Genomic DNA, 22,008 nt, shown 5'->3' on the forward strand with positions numbered 1-22,008 from the left:
TTTTCTATAATCCGAGAAGCATAGGGAAACATAATTAATTGGTTTATTTGTACTAGTTTTATTGATATGTATATTAGATAGACTGTGAAGTAATAATTTTTGTCTGTTTTAAGTTTCAACTTCGCTCTTTACTTCCGTCAGATTATTATTTTTTTTAATTAATCTTTGTTCTTTTTTGATTAAAATTTAACGTAGAAACAACGCTGCCATGATCTTTTTTATTTATACGGAATAATGTATGTTTGTTTTAAGTTTTAATGTCACTCCTTAGTTCAGTTTAAAACTTATTTTTAATATAATTTCTAATTAGGCTATCACCAGTCTAGGGGAGATCAGACACATCTAAAAATACTGCAAACAACCTTGACAGCTACGAAAAGCTTTCAGTCTGTAACATAAAGTTCGTTATCCATACTTCACAAAACAATAAATGTTTTTCAGGAACGTTTATTTTTCGATGAGCAAAAAGCTGTTTTTACTCGGCATACTTCGCCTGAAAAAGCCATAATAAAGACAGGACTCTATAAATCACCTACTGACTCGCAGAAACTAGAAGGCTACTGTAACAAAAGATAGCTGTTTAAGGGCTCATTTAAAGCTAATATTTATACCTGATCGCTTTTCATAAATTTGACTTGATAGCATACTCCCATAAAGTGAACTTTTAGTTAGTTCCCCCATTTCTTTAAATGGAAAAGTGTCTTTTCCAATGAAATGACCACAAAAAGGAGTTTTTCCAAACCTAGACAGAAGCAAAAAATTAAGGGGGCAAGGACGTCCTTTCTCCTAATTTACTGCCGTTAGAACTAGCATACAGGCTTCATCGCAGAGAGAAGTTTGAAGGGTTCAATTCAAAACTGTTGATCATTCAAGCTTAATTTTTGGTAGATTTTTAGTTGAAAAGTTTTTAGTTTAGTTAATTTCCTTTCGCAATAATATTTTAATTTTAAGATGAGTGGGCGATTTGTGAAACTTACTAATATTGTCTGGAGGGGGAGTATATGTGAGGGGTTAATATAAATCTCCATTTAAGGGCTTTGTACCATAAATATTGCAATGGTAGTGTTTTATGCTTCCAAACTCTTCCACTTAAGAAGGGGCATCAAAAGTGCCATTTTTAGTGCTATATGGCACTTATGGATGGTAAAATTGATAAAAAGCACGTAGATATGAGTAAAAGGTTTAAAATGAGTCATCCCTGGATATGCTCTAAAAAATGAGTGCATCACATTTGCAAAATTAGTGGATTATCTAAAAAGTAATCATAAGAAGGGACAAACCATGATTGGAAAAAATACCCAAGCGGGAATCGAACGCATGATAATCTAATTTGAAGTGCAGTGCTGTACTAACAGAACCACGCCTCTAATAAAGTAATTTAATATATTGGTATTTTAGGACTTTAATTGCGTAGCTTATTAAGGGGGTTTAGAGGAGGAATTTTCCGGAGGTGTTCTTGCAAACCTCCAGTTAAGGCCAAGATTTTCCACTTAAGAAGTGGCACCAAAAGTGTTGTTGTCGGTGCTATATCTCACTTACGAATAGTAGAATTGATAAAAAGCACGTAGATATGAGCAAAATTTTTCAAATGAACCATTAAACATCACTCTAAAAAGTTCTGGTAGCCCACTAGCCCCAGCTTTTCCACTTGAGACATGGCACCAAAAGTACCATTTTTAGTGCCATTTGAAGCTTGCAGATGGTGGAATTTATAGGAAGAACGTAGATATGAGCGATATTTTTTTATATGAGCTATCAAAAATTTATCTAAGGTATTCTGGTAGTCTGCTAGCCCTACCCCTCGAGAAACGGCATAAAAATGCCTTTTTTTCGTGCCATATGGCACTTGCAGATGACGGAATTTACATAAACCACGTACATATGAGAAATATCTTTTGATTGAGCTCTTAAGCATCTATCTATGATGTTCTAGCAACCCGCTATGCCTGGAAAAAAGAAGAAAAAAAAGACCGTTTTAAAAATTTTTAACTTTTAGTTACTATGGACAGTGCTTCGCTCTTTACTAGATTGCAGCTAATGCTTCAAACATGACAAAGAGTTCATTGAAAATTGTTCCCTGAAACTAGTTGACATTGAAATCTGTGAAATCTAACAGACGGTAAAATTTTTTAAAACCTAGAAAATATAAGCAATAGCTTTTAATTGAAACATCTATCTACGATGGTGTGGTAGCCTGCTCATGTATCAGTAGCTTACTGATGAGCAGACAATTTATGAAACTTACTAAGGGGTATGGGAGGGTGAGTGTACGGAAGGGGTTCTTGTAAACCTCTTGTTAAGGGTTCTGGGACATAACTATTACAATAGTACCTGTTTTGTACTTCAGAGTTTTTCCACTTAAGAAGTGGCACCAAAATGGTTGTTTTCAGTGCTATATCTCACTTACGACTGATGAAATTGAAAAAAAGCACGTATATATGAGCAATAGCTTTCAAATGAGCCGTTAAACACCACTATTATAAGTTCTGCTAGCCCAGTAGCCCCAGCTTTCCACTTGAGACACGGCACCAAAAGTGCCGTTTTTAGTGCCATTTAGAACTTGCTGATTGTGCAATTTATATGAAAGACGTAGATATGAGCAATATATTTTATATGAGCCGTAAAAGATATGTCTACGATGTTCTGGTAGCCTGCTAGTGCCACCCCTTGAGAAATGGCACAAAAAGTGCCATTTTAGTGCCATATGGCACTTGCAGATATATTTTACCTGTAGTTTCCCTGTAGTTTCTGTAGGGACTGTAGTTTCCCTGTAGAAGATGTTCGACCATGCTGATTCCAATGGTACACTTTTTATTTTGATCTGACAACATTTTCGAGGGGTTTGAGGCTTTTTTTTCGAAATTACCATAAATTTCTTTTCTCAATAAACTTTTACTTTTAAAACTAACCGAAATAATAGCTATCATTCCCGAGTCAGTGTCAGATGGCAATTTTTTTCACTAGAAAATTCATTTCAAAGCGCGTTTTTTAACTTTTGGTTACTATGGGCTGTGGTTGGCTCTTTACTAGGTTGTAGCTACCTCTGCAACCATGGAAGCCTGAATTTGGGAAAGGTTCACAAGCTCTGTTATTTGCATAAAACAGAAACATAAAATGAGAAAAAAATAATGTGGCCCTTATGAACAACTCTCGAAGAAAATGTTGTCTCCCATGACTCCCATGTAGAAATAACTAAGTCAAATATACTAAAGAATCAGGATCTTTAGCGTGAAAATTTTGTAAATGTTAATCAAAATATTGACTTGATCGTTTTAGATTCCGAGTAATACGGCTTATGATATAGTAAAACAGCCATAAAATCATAATAAACTCCTTTGTGGTGAACCACGAACTGTGTTCCAGAACAATGACCACGATACTTACCAAGGTTATTTTTCTTTTTGTAGTCATACCAAGCTGTATTTACAGTGAATACCTTAAATACTAACAGATAACGTGCAGACATCTTAAGCTACCCGTTTTTTTCTAATTTGTCCTATATTTTTGGTGTTTTTTATGTTTTTCTAGTTTAAAGGCACGATTTAAAAATAGGCTAGTGATTACAAAATAAAGACATAAAACCAGATAAAAAGAGATGTCTCCAATAAAGGACCCGGGAATAATCTTAAAAATGTTTTGGAGTTTAGAAAAGTTTGGAGAGCTCTGTTACATCTATAGTACTACAAAATTTTGATACTTAATATTCAAATTTACTATTAAGACTAATCGAAATAACAGTTATCATTCCTCAGTAAGAAATAAAGGGCAATTTTTCGCACTAGCCTTTATTTTTAAAAATTTTTTTTTTTTTTTTTTTTTTTTAGGTTGGTATAGTCCTTTATTAATTGTTTACTAGGTTGTTGATACCGCTGCGACCGTTATTTATTTAAGCACGATTATTTGCTCTCATCAATTCATAACTTAAAAAGCTAAGAATTCTAAAGATTATTTTTATGTTGTTAAATTTGCCTTTGATGCACGAATTGTTGTAATCTGAACTGAATAGGGTAGTTTTTATGCAAAGTCTTAAGTTACGATTGTTTAAAAAAGGAAATAAAAATATTCCTTAAACTACATGGTTTTAGCTAAGCGAAGTGCAGCCTTAGGGTGGCTGGTAAATAATTGGTTGCGTTTTTTCAACATTTGAATCTCTATAAGATTTTCGCTCCTTAAAAAAATTGCACATTCAAATATTTTCAGCGAAACTTTCTTTCAAAACAAATCTTTTGGGTAAAATGTTCACCTGTGTGTTTCTAACAGAAGTGTAACTAACAATTTGTTTTTCAGTTTAATCAGCGAACTCAAAATAGTGCCATTGGTTTCGTAATTGGTTACAACATTGCCTTTGGATATGCCCTTCTAGCAAGCAGCTTTATTATATTTCTAGTCAAAGAACGGAATTGTAATTCAAAACATTTGCAATTCGTTTCTGGTGTTAGTTTCTTAGCATATTGGAGTGGAAACTGGATCTGGGATATACTTTCTTTCTGTATTCCATGTTTGGGTATATTAATCACTTTTTTGTCCTTTGGAACAGAAGGTTTCACCAGCGCAGAACAGCAGGGTAAGCAGATATTTGGCATTAGTAGGCCTGTAGTCAGAAAATTTAGTTCAGGGGGAGGGGATAAAACTTGGATAAGGTACTTTTAAGCAACTAAATAATAAAAACAGTAGTAATTTTTCAAATCAAAGGTGGGATAGTCAAACCTAAAACTTCTCACTTATTGAAGTCTTAATCCAAAATTACAGAATACCATATTCTACAAAGCATTAGCCACCGCTTCCAAGACAAAGTAAATAAAGCTAAACCAAAAACCAAATTTATGTTTCAGGGGAAGTAAAAAAAAAATATATAATTGACTATCTGTTTTGTAAATTTTATGGTATTCAATACTAATCTAATTCCAAAACTTTCATTCGATTTAAATATTCTCTTTGTCATAGTCTGCCATCTTTTTATAATACTAAGAGTATTTTAATATTTTGGTCCCTTAATAAAAACCAATTGAAAGCTATACGAAGCATGGCTAAAAGCTGTATCTCACATTGCCCTCGGAAGTAGTGACCCTTCTGGTAAAAAAAAATAGCCAAGAAACTGAAACAGCTTTACACCTCTGATGACCTTGAGCTGTGATGATTTTTTTTCTCTCTTTTTTTATTCAAATCCACCGTTGGTTTCAATTAAAAATCTAATTTGTTTATAATTTTGAATACAAATTCAAATTTTCCTAAATAGTCTTAACGCTGCTAGCTTCCATCCAGAACTGCTTTGCATCCTTGGAAATTAAAAAAAAGAAGCTGTACCTACTCCTGTCTTTTCTTATGTCACAAGTACAAATATGTTTACTTGACACCTTAGAGTTTACAGAGAATCTGTTTGGTTGTATCATTTTCATAGCTAGCAGCTATGATTCGCCGACGCTTTTTAAGCTATTTTCTATTTTGTATCTTGTATACTACGTTGTATACTACATAAAAGCCTAGTGAACATGAACGATAATCCCAATACTACAAAAGTTCTACAGTACAGAAAAGAAAGCTAAGACCTAACTTATATGTATTCATAGCAATCCCAAATGAGGGGGTTCTGTTAGTTAAATCCCCTCCCCCACATTGTTCGAAAAGACCTTTCACGAAGAGTTGGAGACTTTGGCGATAAAAATAATTGTTTGAGGGCCCAAGTATTTTCTCCTTCACAAAAGACCTATTGACCTTCCACCCTACTCCAGTAACTGGTTTGTAGCAACAAAATATTGTATAACAGTAGAGAAGAAGGTACCATTTCTACGAGACATATAGCAAATACCATGTTATTCTACGAGACATATAGCAAATACTTCTACGAGACATATAGCAAATACTTCTACGAGACATATAGCAAATACTTCTACGAGACATATAGCAAATACCATGTTATTCTACGACGCCCCCGTACCAAACAGGTCGGGTATAATCTGTTTTGGTTCAAGTTTTTCTGACGTAGATTTCTAGGTCATGATATACAAGTTTGTTTTTTTTTAGGTTAAATATGTGATAATTCATATTTAATTTTATCAGTAGGTTTTTTTTTTTTTTAAACTTGCGTAATAGGTTTTTAAACAAATTAATACTACAGCTACACTAATTTCATTTTTTTAACTTTTTGTGTGATTTCTTGATGCTGTAAGACTGGTTTATTTTAATTGGCTAATTAATATAAGGACTAATGTTTTTGAAAAGGGTAATTACTTCTTTAGTTTACGAGATTTGCGAATTTTTCGCGAAAAGATATTTGCGTAAAGGTATTGCGATGGTTAAGAATGCCTCACGGGCAATTAAAGAATGGGATGCTTGCATCAACAATACAAAGAATATGCTCAGATACTTAATAGATTTGACGCTTACAAGACACATTGGTAGAAGGTATTCAATGGCTTAATTGAAAAGTAACGATAGAATGACATTGTGACTTGACCTAGCTTTACCTCGCCGATGTGGTCTGTATAATACATAAGTAACGTTTGAAAAGTATTGTCAATTTAAAAAGAAATGGCTGAAAAGTGTTTTGAGGGGGATGGGTTGCATGGAGCGTTGAGGTGCACGAGGGGTCAGTTAACGGGGATACAGTTGCACGGGGGTTTCGGTTATACAGGGGTTCAGTTACAAGGGGGAGTCAGTTGCACGGGAGTTGAGTTAAATGGGAATTGAGTTCCACGTGAGTAGTGCTTTGTCGTGGTTTAGCCGTGAGGTCCCTTACCACAACCCCAAAGGGCTCCGATCCCCCCACCCCAACCCCGAAGGAAGCCCCGGACAGCAAAGGTTCTCTGGACCCCCTAAGGACCCCCGGCGCCCCCGATGCCTCCTGAGTCCCCCCATTATAATACTTGTTAAGGCTTTATTATATCTTTTCAGAACAAATTATTATTTTAGGCAATTATTTCGGTGAAACAGTTAGAGACATTTTAAGAGATGATTTTAGAAAAGGACTTGAGGGTGAAACTCTGTGGTCGTTATAATACACAAGTTCCATTTGAACGGTGTTGTGAGGTCCCTTACCACAACCCCAAAGGGCTCCGATCCCCCCCCACCCCCAACCCCGAAGGAAGCCCCCGGACAGCAAAGGTTCTCTGGACCCCCAAAGGACCCCCGGCGCCCCCGATGCCTCCTGAGTCCCCCATTATAATACTTTTTAAGGCTTTATTATATCTTTTCAGAACAAATTATTATTTTAGGCAATTATTTCGGTGAAACAGTTAGAGACATTTTAAGAGATGATTTTAGAAAAGGACTTGGGGGTGAAACTCTGTGGTCGTTATAATACACAAGTTCCATTTGAACGGTGTTGTGAGGTCCCGTACCAGAACCCCAGCTCTGTTGTTCTAAGCCGTTTGATTTTTTCTTTACATGGTATTCGTTCAAAAAGCGAGGATTTCTGTTAAATAAATAATTCTTATATTTTTTCCGTTCAATTGAAAACGAGGATTTCTGTTAAATAAATAATTCTTATATTTTTTTCCGTTCAATTGAAGGTGAGGATTTCTGTTAAATAAATAATTGTTATACCTTTTAAAATAGCTTTACGGGGTTTGAGGGGCTCTGTTGTTTTAAGCCAGTGTGATTCGTCTTAGTTTTTAACGATGCTCCTTATTTCTAGTTGAAAATGCTTATTTTTTAATTTAATTGGGAATGAAAAGTCAAAGTCTAACATAAAGAACAAGGTATTTCGGAGGGGTAGCTAACTTCATATACGGGATAATTTCCATTCGTCTTAGTTTTTAACGATGCTCCTTATTTCTAGTTGAAAATGCTTATTTTTTAATTTAATTGGGAATGAAAAGTCAAAGTCTAACATAAAGAACAAGGTATTTCGGAGGGGTAGCTAACTTCATCTACGGGATAATTTCCATTCGTCTTAGTTTTTAACGATGCTCCTTATTTCTAGTTGAAAATGCTTATTTTTTTAATTTATTGTCGTGGTTTAGCCGTGAGGTCCCTTACCACAACCCCAAAGGGCTCCGAGCCCCCCCCCCCAACCCAGAAGGCACCCCCCCGTCCACCAAGGGTCTCTAGGCACCCAACGGGGCCGTGGTTTACCTTGTAACTTTTAAATTCTCTTGATTTTCAAAGTTCCGTTTGAAGGACTCTGTTGTTTTAAGCCAGTGTGATTTTTTCTTTACATGGTGTTCGTTCAAAAAAGCGAGAATTTCTGTTAAATAAATAATTCTTATATTTTTCCGTTCAATTGAAGGCGAGAATTTCTGTTAAATAAATAATTCTTATATTTTTTCTGTTCAATTGAAGGCGAGGATTTCTGTTAAATAAATAATTGTTATACCTTTTAAAATGACTTCACGGGGTTTGAAGGGGCTCTGTTGTTTTAAGCCGTTTGATTTTTTCTTTACATGGTGTTCGTTCAAAAAGCGAGGATATTCCGTGTGATTTTTTTGGGAAGTTTAATGAATTTATTAGTTACCGAGAGTTCAATGACTCCTCCCCTCAATGACTTCCAGGAGTTTTATGACTCCTCCTCACAATGAATTCAGATGGTTTTAGGACTCATCCCCCTAGCCATAACTCCATTCAACCTTGAGCGAAGATATAAAAGTTTGATGAAGTATTTTTCTGCTTAACAACTACATTAATAACTTCCAAGATGATGGGACTTATTTTTTAATTTAATTGGGAATGAAAAGTCAAAGTCTAACATAAAGAACAAGGTATTTCGGAGGGGGTAGCTAACTTCATATACGGGATAATTTACATTCGTCTTAGTTTTTAAAGATGCTACTTATTTCTAGTTGAAAATTCTTTTTTTTTTATTTAATTGTGAATTAAAAGTAAAATTCTAACATAAAGAACAAGGTATTTCGGAGGGGGTAGCTAACTTCATATACGGGATAATTTCCATTCGTCTTAGTTTTTAACGATGCTCCTTATTTCTAGTTGAAAATGCTTATTTTTTAAATTAATTGGGAATGAAAAGTCAAAGTCTAACATAAAGAAAAAGGTATTTCTGAGGAGGTAGCTAACTTCATATACGGGATAATTTCCATTCGTCTTAGTTTTTAACGATGCTCCTTATTTATAGTTGAAAATGCTTATTTTTTTAATTTAATAGGGAATGAAAAGTCGAAGTGCCAGAATGGTTGAAATCCACTAGCTCAGTATTGGGGTCTTAGTCCACCAGCCTGAATGGTGGAAATCCACTGGCTCAGTATTGAGGTCTCAGTCCACCAGCCTGAATGGTCGAAATTCACTAGCTCAGAATTGGGGTCTTAGTCCACCAGCCTGAATGGTGGAAATTCACTAGCTCAGAATTGGGGTCTTAGTCCACCAGCCTGAATGGTTGAAATTCACTAGCTCAGAATTGGGTTTCTTAGTCAGTGTTCAGATTGGAGCGGAACACTTTTATCGTTGAAATTTGGTATCGTTGATGATATCGTTGATGTCATTGCAAGTTACCAATTGTTAAAATTTAGGGTTTTTATAGAAGGGATTGTCGTAAAAACTTTGAAGGAGGCTCATTCGATTGGAAATTGAAAGTACAATTTTGAAGAATCAAAGGTAATCACAGGACAATCAGCCTGTCCCTCTTAACCGACATCCCCCCCCCCAAATACATACCATCAAAATAAAAAAAAACATTTTTTTAAAAAAGGTATAAAAATAAAATAACAATACCTTTGGGTGAAACAGCCCCACCAGCAGCATGCGGGGCAAGGGTTTTAAGTTAATCTAATTGCTTATTTCTAACATATAATGTGTATGAAGAAAAAATTTGTATGAACTTTGGGGGGGGGGCAGGGGGGGCTCATTCGATTGGAAATCAAAATTTCCAATCAAAATTGGAAAACTAATCAGTGTTCAGATTAAAAACTAAGACGAATGGAAATTATCCCGTATATGAAGTTAGCTACCCCCTCCGAAATACCTTGTTCTTTATGTTAGACTTTGACTTTTCATTCCCAATTAAATTAAAAAATAAGCATTTTCAACTAGAAATAAGGAGCATCGTTAAAAACTAAGACGAATCACACTGGCTTAAAACAACAGAGCCCCTCAAACCCCGTAAAGCCATTTTAAAAGGTATAAAAAAATCAAACTTTTATATCTTCGCTCTAGGTTGAATGGAGTTATGGCTAGGGGGATGAGTCCTAAAACCATCTGAATTCATTGTGAGGAGGAGTCATAAAACCCCTGGAAGTCATTGAGGGGAGGAGTCATTGAACTCTCGGTAACTAATAAATTCATTAAACTTCCCAAAAAAATAACACGGAATATCCTCGCTTTTTGAACGAACACCATGTAAAGAAAAAATCAAACGGCTTAAAACAGCAGAGACCCCTCAAACCCCGTGAAGTCATTTTAAAAGGTATAAGAATTATTTATTTAACAGAAATCCTCGCCTTCAATTGAACGGAAAAAATATAAGAATTATTTATTTAACAGAAATTCTCGCCTTTAATTGAACGGAAAAATATAAGAATTATTTATTTAACAGAAATTCTCGTTTTTTTGAACGAACACCATGTAAAGAAAAAATCACACTGGCTTAAAACAACAGAGTCCTTCAAACGGAACTTTGAAAATCAAGAGAATGTAAAAGTTACAAGGTAAACCACGGCCCCTTTGGGAGCCTAGAGAACCTTCGAGGACCGGGGGGTTCCTTCGGGGTTGGGGGGGGGGGATCGGAGCCCTTTGGGGTTGTGGTAAGGGACCTCACGGCTAAACCACGACAATAAATTAAAAAAATAAGAATTTTCAACTAGAAATAAGGAGCATCGTTAAAAACTAAGACGAATGGAAATTATCCCGTAGATGAAGTTAGCTATCCCCTCCGAAATACCTTGTTCTTTATGTTAGACTTTGACTTTTCATTCCCACTTAAATTAAAAAATAATCAATTTCAGCTAGAAATAAGGAGCATCGTTAAAAACTAAGATGAATGGAAATTATTCCGTATATGAAGTTAGCTACACCCTCAGAAATACCTTGTTCTTTATGTTAGACTTTGACTTTTCATTCCCAATTAAATTAAAAAATAAGCATTTTCAACTAGAAATAAGGAGCATCGTTAAAAACTAAGACGAATCACACTGGCTTAAAACAACAGAGCCCCTCAAACCCCGTAAAGCCATTTTAAAAGGTATAACAATTATTTATTTAACAGAAATCCTCACCTTCAATTGAACGGAAAAAATATAAGAATTATTTATCTAACAGAAATCCTCGCTTTCAATTGAACGGAAAATATATAAGAATTATTTATTTAACAGAAATCCTCGCTTTTTGAACGAATACCATATAAAGAAAAAATCAAACGGCTTAGAACAACAGAGCTGGGGTTCTGGTAAGGGACCTCACAACACCGTTCAAATGGAACTTGTGTATTATAACGACCACAGAGTTTCACCCTCAAGTCCTTTTCTAAAATCATCTCTTAAAATGTCTCCAACTGTTTCACCGAAATAATTGCCTAAAATAATAATTTGTTCTGAAAAGATATAATAAAGCCTTAAAAAGTATTATCATGGGGGACTCAGGAGGCATCGGGGGCGCCGGGGTCCTTTGGGGTCCAGAGAACCTTTGCTGTCCGGGGGGCTTCCTTCGGGGTTGGGGGTGGGGGGGGGGATCGGAGCCCTCTGGGGTTGTGGTAAGGGACCTCACAACACCGTTCAAATGGAAGTTGTGTATTATAACGACCACAGAGTTTCACCCTCAAGTGCTTTTCTAAAATCATCTCTTAAAATGTCTCTAACTGTTTCACCGAAATAATTGCCTAAAATAATAATTTGTTATTAAAAGATATAATAAAGCCTTAAAAAGTATTATAATGGGGGACTCAGGAGGCATCGGGGCGCCGGGGGTCCTTTGGGGGTCCAGAGAACCTTTGCTGTCCGGGGGCTTCCTTCGGGGTTGGGGTGGGGGGATCGGAGCCCTTTGGGGTTGTGGTAAGGGACCTCACGGCTAAACCACGACAAAGCACTACTCTCTTGGAACTCAATTCCAATTTAACTCAACCCCCGTGCAACTGACTCCCCCTTGTAACTGAACCCCTGTATAACCGCAACCCCCGGGCAACTGTATCCCCGTTAACTGAACCCTCGTGCAACTCAACCCTCCATGCAACCCATCCCCCTCAAAACACTTTTCAGCCATTTCTTTTTAAATTGACAATACATTTCAAACGTTACTTATGTATTATACAGATCACATCGGCGAGGTAAAGTTAAGTCAAGTCACATTGTCATTCTATCGTTACTTTTCAATTAAGCCATTGAATACCTTCTACCAATGTGTCTTGTAAGCGTCAAATCTATTAAGTATCTGAGCATATTCTTTGTATTGTTGATGCAAGCATCCCATTCTTTAATTGCCCGTGAGGCATTCTTAACCATCGCAATACCTTTACGCAAATATCTTTTCGCAAAAAATTCGCAAATCTCGTAAACTAAAGAAGTAATTACCCTTTTCAAAAACATTAGTCCTTCTATTAATGAACCCATGAAACGAAACCAGTCTGATAGCATCACACAATCTAGCTCCTAGTTCCAAAAATAGAATGCATGTAGCGTTCGTAGTAATAGGTTTAAAAACCTATTAGCCAAGTTTAAAAAAAAAAACCTACTAATCAACTTACAGATGAATGACCACGTATTTAACCTAAAAAAAAAAACTTGTATATCATGACCTAGAAATCTACGTCAGAAAAACTTGAACCAAAACAGATTATACCCAACCTGTTTGGTACGGGGGCGTCTTAGAATAACATGATATTTGCTATATGTCTCGTTGAAATATTTGCTATATGTCTCGTAGAAGTATTTGCTATATGTCTCGTAGAAGTATTTGCTATATGTCTCGTAGAATAACATGGTATTTGCTATATGTCCTTTAGAAATGGTACCTTCTTCTCTACTTATAACGTTTAGTAATGCTGTATATACGTTCTATACAATAGCCTTTTTATTTTGTATGGACTTTGTATATGCTTAGGAACGAATGTATCACCATCTTGGCTATCTTATAATTCTTGATCGATGGCATTTTAGCCTTATTTAGGCTAAAACTTCTCTTTTGCTTAAAAACATGGCTGAAATTTGTACTCTCCTGTGGTAAGATTCTGAAACCTGTAGGGTATATGTCCATCTTTTCGTTAATTCTAGCCTAGACTAATTGCCGATGTCGAAATCTTCAATTGATTTGTCTTTGGCTCTTTTCGGGCCATAAACTGGGATTCATAAACTCTCCTGTCAAACGAAATAGAATTGGTTGATCCGCTTAATCCACCTTCCTAAATCTTATTTGGTTCCCAAGATAATACTTGCAACTTTGAATTTCTTCTAACTACCTCAATTTCTCAGATATAGAAATAGTCGGAATTTGGGACTTCTATTATAAAAGTCGGGATTAACATTATCATGAAGACTAGTCAAAAATCTTCTTTGTGAAAATAACTTTCCTTAATAAAATCAAATAAAAATCGATTTTTAGAGTTTTTGCTCTCCTGTAAGATTTACGTTGTGTAACATGACAGCCCATCTTTACAAAGCATACTACCACAGTCGATTTTCTTTAACGTTTGATGAATTTTATACGAAGCATAATACAGTCACCTGAATTACCATGACACATCTGGCCAACTTGCTGCTGTATTAGGGAAACAAATTCCTAAAGTGCATTTTAAATCGTCTATTGTCTATCTATACAATTTGCCAATCGTTTAGTGAACCGATGTTTATTCCGCAAAGCAAATTCCCTGTTACTAAAAGTTGAATATAGCTTGCCAAATTTTGAGGACAAAACGACAAATAAAAGAATGGGATTTAATCATCGGTTGTGCAATACTAAGGCATCCCACTAGAGATTGCCTGTACATATAGGGATGGCAGTAGATATCGTCTTCCAACCATGAGAAGAAAATTGTGAGGGCTAGCAACCCTCTGTGTAGGCTCTAAATCTGAAAACAGATTTTTTGTTTAAATTTTTAGTTGACGTTTTTGTGTTTATTTGAAAAAATTGACAGTTCTAATCCTAATAGGTGTCATTTACCATCACATGGGGAAAAAAACTTTGAATTTATCTTCTTATTTGAAATTTTAAAGATTGTCTGGAGAGATAGATGAGAGCTATCATAGTTAAGAGTTAGCGACCTTTTGATTTGATAGGCTGGCGTTTGAAATACAAAAACACAGCTGTGGATGTCACAGTACTAGAGGAGATGTAATGGCACTGTGGAGGAAGAGTAGATAATGAGGATGAGAGAAAATTGTATTTTGTTTATATTTTTATATTAATTTTTCAAATATATTTTAAATATATATTTAATATATATATTTTATATATATAAATATGTTTTATATATATATATATATATATATATATATATATATATATATATATATATATATATATATATATATATATATATATATATATATATATATATATATATATATATATATATATATATATATATATATATATATATATATATATATATATATATATATATATATATATATATATATATATATATATATGTATATATATATATATATATGTATATATGTATATATATATATATATATATATATATATATATATATATATATATATATATATATATTATATTATATATATGAAAAATAAATATATTTTAATTAAATATATTTAAATATATTTAAAAAAATGTATTAAATATATTTTTTAAACATATTTTTATCGTCATTGTTTCAAGATAGAAAGGTGTATTACCTTGATTTAATACAATAAGAGAGTAATATTTTATTATATATGCCAGTTAGTAAGAAATATTTCATGTGTAATGTTAAAGTATCCCACACAATTGCTCGTGTAAGTAAAGTAAGTAAATATGACGGCGCTAGGCCCTTATGGTTCAAACCAGCGGTGCTGATCTCCGTTTTGCGGCCCTTCAGCCAGGAAGTGTAATGGGGGGCTGGGGTCCAGCCATCCTGTGCTTTTGCACAGCCTTCCTGCTTACAATTCAACAATCAAGGCAAAACAATTGCTCGTGTAAGTATGCATTGAAGAGCTGGTCGTGTGATTATTGCACTAATTTTAACAAATATGATTGTAAATTTAGGTTTCGCAGCCAGTTTGAGTTATGCAGTTCAAGTTTAAGGCTTTCGTTCCTTTAATGGAGATCTTGGCTTGTCAAATGTCAAAGGTTTCCTATTCTCTAATTGTTACTACGACAAATGGGTACAATTGGAAAAAAACTCATGTTTTGATTGCAAAAAAATCCAACACAAAGCTTAAATTCATTAGCAAGAAATTTGTTATCGTTGATGATTTAAGGAGTCAAACAGTTCGTGGTAACAAACTGTAAGTAAGCAGCGATGCGGCTCACTAGAAACCAAAACTCTAAGAAACAGAGTTGATAACAATAGATACATCAAAAGAATCGAATGTTGATACTTATTCAAAATATGTAAAATTCATCAAACTTAATGGTACCCATCAAAAGTTATGAGCCTGAGAAAATTTGCCCAATTTTTGAAAAAGGGGAAAACACCACCAAAACATCAAGTGATCTTAATGAAAAACGCTCTATCAGATTCAGCATAACAACGAACCATACTCTTGAGGTTTCAAATTTCTATGTACAAAAATGTGGAATTTTGCATTTATTTCCAGAAGAAAGATCACGGATGCGTGTTTATTTTATTTTTTCCCGGGGGTGAACATATCCAAACAATGATATTAAAAATTGGGAGAGGGCTCATTTGATCGGAAATCAAAACTTCTAATGCCCTTTTTAAGGAACCAAAAATATTGGAGGGTAGCTAGCCCCTCTTCCACGCTTATTTTTTCCCCTACGTCACCCGATCAAAATTTGGAGATAGCCATTTTGTTCAGAATAGCCGAAAATTCTAATAACTGTGTCTTTGAGGATGACTTAACCCAAACGTTTTCAGGGGGTATTTTTCTGGTGGAGTTCGGGGGTTACTTAGGAGGATCTTATCATGGATGATATTGCCATGGGGGAAGGGAATTATCCATGGAGGGGGAGTCGGATTTTCCAGCATTATTTAAAAAAGATCAGAAATTAAATTAAAAAAACTGTTTTTTTCAACTGAAAGTGAGGAGCAACTTTAAAACTTATACGAACAGAAATTTTAACGTATATGAGGGGGGTCCCCCCACGTCAGCACTCGCTCTGTACGCTAAACATTTTTTTAGTTCTTTTAAAAGAGCTATTTATTCTAATTAAACGGTCTTTGTGATTCAGGAGTCATTCTTAAAGAATTGGGACAAAATTCAAACTTCAGCATAAAGAGTGAGGTATTTACTAGGGGGTGATCCACCTCATATACGTAATAATTTTTGTTCGTATGAGTTTTAATGTTGCTCCTTACTGTCAGTTGAAAAAATTGGTCTTTTGTTAGTTAATTTTGGGAAGAAAAGAATGGATCTTGCTTCGATTGTATGAATATGGAGGAATTGATGAGTTCTCTGCTAATTCAAACGAAGAGATACAAACAGATGGTTTTGGTTTTTATAACACAAATCAAAAGAGACTCATTGACTATACAAAGAGAAATAACAAGAATGATACTACACTTAACTTTAGAAAATATGATCAGGGTTTTTCGCTAAATTAAGAACGTGACGTAAACCCGGATACTCCACTTGTTCTAGTTGTTGGTGTTGCTAAAGAGAATTTATTTTGTGAGAGCAAAAACTTTTGAAGAAAAAACGTATATCAGAGAGAAAAAAAAATGACTTCCGCGTTCATAATTTCAATGATAAAGGAATTTACATACATTATGTTTATAACACTTTATTGTTAGTTGACTAAATCAATTTAATTCAAATACAACAGTGTATTTTTCGCAAGAAATTCCTCCACAAGGCATGTATGGATAAACATCTGGATTTAGGATGCTGAGTGAGGCTGAAAAGCGTCAACTCAAACTATTAAGGAACATTTCCACTTTTTAAGTTTCTTTTTATTTGCAGGTCGTATGTTTCTTCTCTTCTTGGCTTTTGGATGGGCATTATTGCCACTTGTATATTTCTTCTCTTCTCTTATCTTCATCTAAGAAGAGATATAATATTGTTAGTTGACTAAATCAATTTAATTCAAATACAACAGTGTATTTTTCGCAAGAAATTCCTCCACAAGGCATGTATGGATAAACATCTGGATTTAGGATGCTGAGTGAGGCTGAAAAGCGTCAACTCAAACTATTAAGGAACATTTCCACTTTTTAAGTTTCTTTTTATTTGCAGGTCGTATGTTTCTTCTCTTCTTGGCTTTTGGATGGGCAGTATTGCCACTTGTATATCTCTTCTCTTATCTCTACAGAATTCCTGCAAGCGCTTTGACCAAAGTCGGCATGCTTTTTATCTTCACAGGTATATTTACTACAATGTTAGCGTTATTCAAAATAAAGCTTTATGCTTATGTTATTTCTTTCAAAAAAAAGTTTGACATTGTGATGATTTTACAAAATAGCGTAAATGTTCCTAGATTCTGAAGACATGGGTATTTTGTATTCATATTATGACACTCGTGATGTTAATAAGGTTTAAAATTAAATCATGCTGTCTTCAGATTAATTTTACGAATAGTCGGTTTTTGTATTCTAGAGAACTAAACTTTTTTACTTTTTATTTCAGAAAGGCTATATAAGCTCATTGGAACGTCGTCTTTATTCCACTTTGAAACCTTTTCCATTCGTTTATTTTTAATATTTGAGGCTTTAAAACAAAAAATAAAAGGCAGTCAAAAATCCTACATGAAAATTTACAACTTTATTTTTCTTCCCAAAGATAAATATTCTCTTTTCTCTATTCTATTTTTGTTTTATTTAAAAGGGTATAAGAAGAATTTTAGATTATCAAGTTAAAAGAGGCAAGGATATTAAAAGCTGAAGGCTTTTTATTCCTAAATTATGATTGTTCTTTTAGATTTTCACTTATTGTCGCAAGGAACCACTAGTTGACCACGCAAGTTGACCACTAAAGAAAATATTGCTTGAATTGTCATAAAGCATCCTCATTGTGAAAACCATGCATAAAACAGCTTTAAAAATGTTGAAGTGCTTATATCAATTTGTCCATATCCTGAAAAAATTGTCCCTTGGGGTTAACAAGCTTTATTTATCAAAGTAAAGAGACACTATAAAAAAAGAAGCCTAATCCTCGGGCTTGTATAGGAAACTCCAAATGTATAACATATTCATCACATAAGATATTATAACAACACTTAACGCTTAAAGATGTAGCAAATGCTCACGAAAAAAATATGTAAATCATAAATCATAGGGCACCATGAATCATAGCATCTCAGGCAGAGGTTTCTTAGCAGCTGACGAAAGATTGACCTCTCAACCATATCGCACAGACTCTAATATAATCATAAGTTATACAGTGGGAAGAATATTATGAAAAGAAAACAAGAACGCATAGACATCACCCGTGGTCTTCTAGATCTACTCTGATTCCTAACAATGTAACTATATCAACAGGCTATAACTATAAAAACATTACCAAAACAAATGGGGCTGAACCATAATGAACCTTGATCATAATGAGATGGAGCTCCGGGGGGCACATGATCCACATGAATGAAGGACGCCTCCCAAACGATGCATGGTGTTAGATCCCACCTGGTCGTAGAAGGATGGAAATATAGCGTAACACACTTGATCGATCTCTGGAGAATGAGGTTACAAGTCAACTAACTACACTGAACCAACTCTGGTCACTGGCAAACGACTGGCTAAATCGGGGAGTGTGCTATTGCTGCCTTATGCGTCTCTAGGAGTGGAAAGACCTAATTAAGCAAAGTAAAAAAAAAAATTATGTATAATATTATGCATAAACACAGTCTCATAGAAGATGAAAAGACCAGCAAGAGGTGCAATTTGGAACATTAATTACAAAGAAGTTAAAAGTCAGGTCTTATCACAAATAAGACCTTGACCGTCTGTCTTTTTAACCCATCAAAAGCCAGAGCGTCCTTTGGGTATGTATATATCATAATCAGTGACCCAAGAATCATTAATCTGATAGGTATTGAATTTTTGTCAAAACTTTTTTTCTTTTCATCAAATTTATTTCATCGAATTTTTATAATTATGTTAACTGCTGCTTCTCTTTACTGGAAATGGGGTAAAAAAAAAGGAAAATAACTGCAAAGGTGTGAAATGGTAAGCAAATTAGGAACATATTTTCCTCTCTTTTATTTAAGAAAATATTTATATCATGTATACCACGTTACCAAGCTGATGAAGGCCAAACGTAAGTCCTATCATATGTTAAGCAGGGCCCCGGAATATAAGCTACCTAAAGCCGGAATTGCAGAACTTTGGACTGTAAGTAGTAGCCTAAGATTGACACTAATAAAAGTGCACAACCATATGGAACATCAACACAGAAGACCTGGGTAGACTAATGAGAAATTTAATAGCCTTGAAACATGTGGTGAAAAAAACTATTTAATTTTTGTTGAATATCAGAAAGTCACCTTTGAACGAATACTCTTAATATACTCAGAGAAACATATAACTTCATCTAAAAATAACCCCAGATGTTTCATAGAATTCCTACGGATTGCACCTTCAGTGCCAAACTATAACCAACGGTAATAATTTGTAGGCCGGGTAAATATCTTCAAGGTTGATTTTTCATAATTAAGTTTTTTATTTGTTGACCTGCAATCCCTTTTTAATATTTGCCATGCCCAAAGACGATATGTCCAACAATTCTTTTCCAAATCTACCAATTACAGTAAATGAAGCAACATCCACAATAATACTAGAACTTTAACAGATTTAGAGGCCTCAATATTACCATTGGTCTCATTCCATGAACTAAATACCGCCACAAACATATCATTAATGTAAATAATGAACATTAATTACCCAAGAGGAGACCCCTGTGGGATCCCACACCTGCCGTTATAAGGACATGATTCCCTGTTGTTATTTTTTAAAGGTAAATTAAATAAAAAAAAACAAGTTTTTTTAACTGAAAGTAAGTAACGACGTTTAAACTTAAAACGAACAGAAATTATTAGGTATATGAAAGGGGATGTCCCCTCCTCAATGCCCCGCTCTCTAAGCTAAAGTTTTTTATTGTTAAAAAAAAAATAGGGTTGTGAGAAAGTCAAACTTTAGCGTAAAGAGCGAGGCGTTGAGGCGGGGACAGCCCCTTTCATATACGGAATAATTTATTTTCGTTTTAAGTTTTAACGTCTTTCCTTACTTTCAGTTAAAAACACTTGTTTTTTTTATTTATTTAATTTTCTTTTTAACTTCTATTGCATAGAAGTTAAAATGTGAAAATCCCCAATTATTTTTATGTGCTTGGAGACTATTATAGGTATTTTTACCTTTGTACATCACAATACTAAGAAGCGGCGTCAATTCACGAAAATGATGGGGGAGGGAGCATTTTTCGAAAATTGGGGTGGTGGGCAATTTTTTTCGATTTTGAAAATCAAAACACCTTAAAAAGGGTATTTTTCAATGAATATGCCAAAAAAGGCATTTTTCGTGCCGTTGATACTAAGAGTGATGCTACATGAAGTTATTTTTTGCTCCTATTATTTCTTTTTAAGTAAAGAGTGGATAAGTGCAAAGATATAAAACAGAAATTGGAGCTCATATTTCCAGATGGTGGATTTTTTTTTTTAATAAAGTTTGTTTAGCAGACTTTGCATGTGTTCTAATAATATGGTACTTCTTTTGCAGGCTTGGCAACTTTCATAATTGTCGTGGTTATGAGTATTCCTGACTTGAATTTGGTTGATGTCTCCGAGATTCTCGATTGGATTTTCTTGATATGGCCTAACTACAGTCTTGGAATGGGTTTCAGCAATTTATACAATAACGATATTGCCAATCAATATTGTAACAATCCTGATATTGAGCGAGCTTGTGAACTTGCTGAAATTTTTAACAACATTGTTCCACCTAATTTAAACCTGACCAACCCCTTTGCTAATGGTTGCTGTAAAAGTAAGTATTATTTTTCTGTAAAGAAAAAAATAAGTAAAAAAAGCCCCAGAACTACCACTATACGTTCAGCGAGACCAAATGAGTACATATTTTAAATTACCAGCCAAAGAGCCTGTATAAAAATAGCATTAAAAAAGGAAAGAATACAATAGTGCATACTTTTTTTGTGAGGATCAGAGAAAAAGTGCCCCCCCCCCTCAACATACGGAGTGCGTTTGAATCCTTAACTACGGCAGTTTAATATAGTTAATATAATATAACTCTATTCAGTGACAGGAGCTAAAAAAAGCCAACTATAGTCCAAGGGTAAAATGGTTAAATTAGCAACGTTTGAAGCTGACCGTAGCCCAACTATGGTTGACTACAGTCCAAAATCCATACGCACTCATCATTCCAAGTTGCCTCACCTTCTTTTTGTGATTTTCATTTTTTTTTTCTCTCTACCCTGAGGAGACCCTTTTGACCCGTTTGTTGTTTTAGAATCACCAATGTATTTTTATTCTAGGTTTTAAAACCAGAGTCTCTTAAAATTTATTAAAAAGAAAGCTTTATGTTCGCAACACAGAAGAAACTTAAAAAATGTTTGACAATGATTTCATTGTCACTAAATCAATTACGCTATAAATTTTTGCTTTCCTTTATAATACATGTAAGAAATGCGCAAAAGGAAAGACTATCATCAAAAATTAATCATCAATGAGTTTGTCGTTTCTATTATAATTTTTTTTTTATCTTTCAGCGGCATGTGCCCCCTATCGCTGCATACCATGGAGTACAAATTATTTTCAGTTCAGTGGCTATGGAATTGGACGAATGTTAGCTTTTTTGGGAATAGACGGTTTAATATTCATACTATTAATTGTGATTATTGAGTCCAAGATCATTAAGAAATTATCCTGCAAAAAGAGGAAAATTGCATTTGACATAGAAAGTAAGTATGCCACCGTTAAGTACTGCTGTCAATGGAACTTATATATATATATATATATATATATATATATATATATATATATATATATATATATATATATAT

The 22,008-nt window shown here is 34.3% G+C and overlaps 1 protein-coding gene across 1 annotated transcript in view; it reads left to right on the forward strand.

Moving 5' to 3' along the window:
• Positions 1 to 22,008, forward strand: part of LOC148944293 (phospholipid-transporting ATPase ABCA3-like) — a 233,259-nt gene that overhangs the window by 144,695 nt on the left and 66,556 nt on the right. The window contains exons 22-25 of the mRNA XM_089100087.1: positions 4,288 to 4,564; positions 17,239 to 17,364; positions 20,709 to 20,975; positions 21,715 to 21,906. Of these exons, the coding sequence (XP_088956213.1) occupies positions 4,288 to 4,564; positions 17,239 to 17,364; positions 20,709 to 20,975; positions 21,715 to 21,906 (862 nt within the window). The remainder of the gene's footprint in view (positions 1 to 4,287; positions 4,565 to 17,238; positions 17,365 to 20,708; positions 20,976 to 21,714; positions 21,907 to 22,008) is intronic.

Source organism: Artemia sp. Qi Xiang Cuo, chromosome 14, assembly GCF_049724085.1.
Source record: "Artemia sp. Qi Xiang Cuo chromosome 14, ASM4972408v1, whole genome shotgun sequence".
Classification (NCBI taxonomy): domain Eukaryota; kingdom Metazoa; phylum Arthropoda; class Branchiopoda; order Anostraca; family Artemiidae; genus Artemia; species Artemia sp. Qi Xiang Cuo.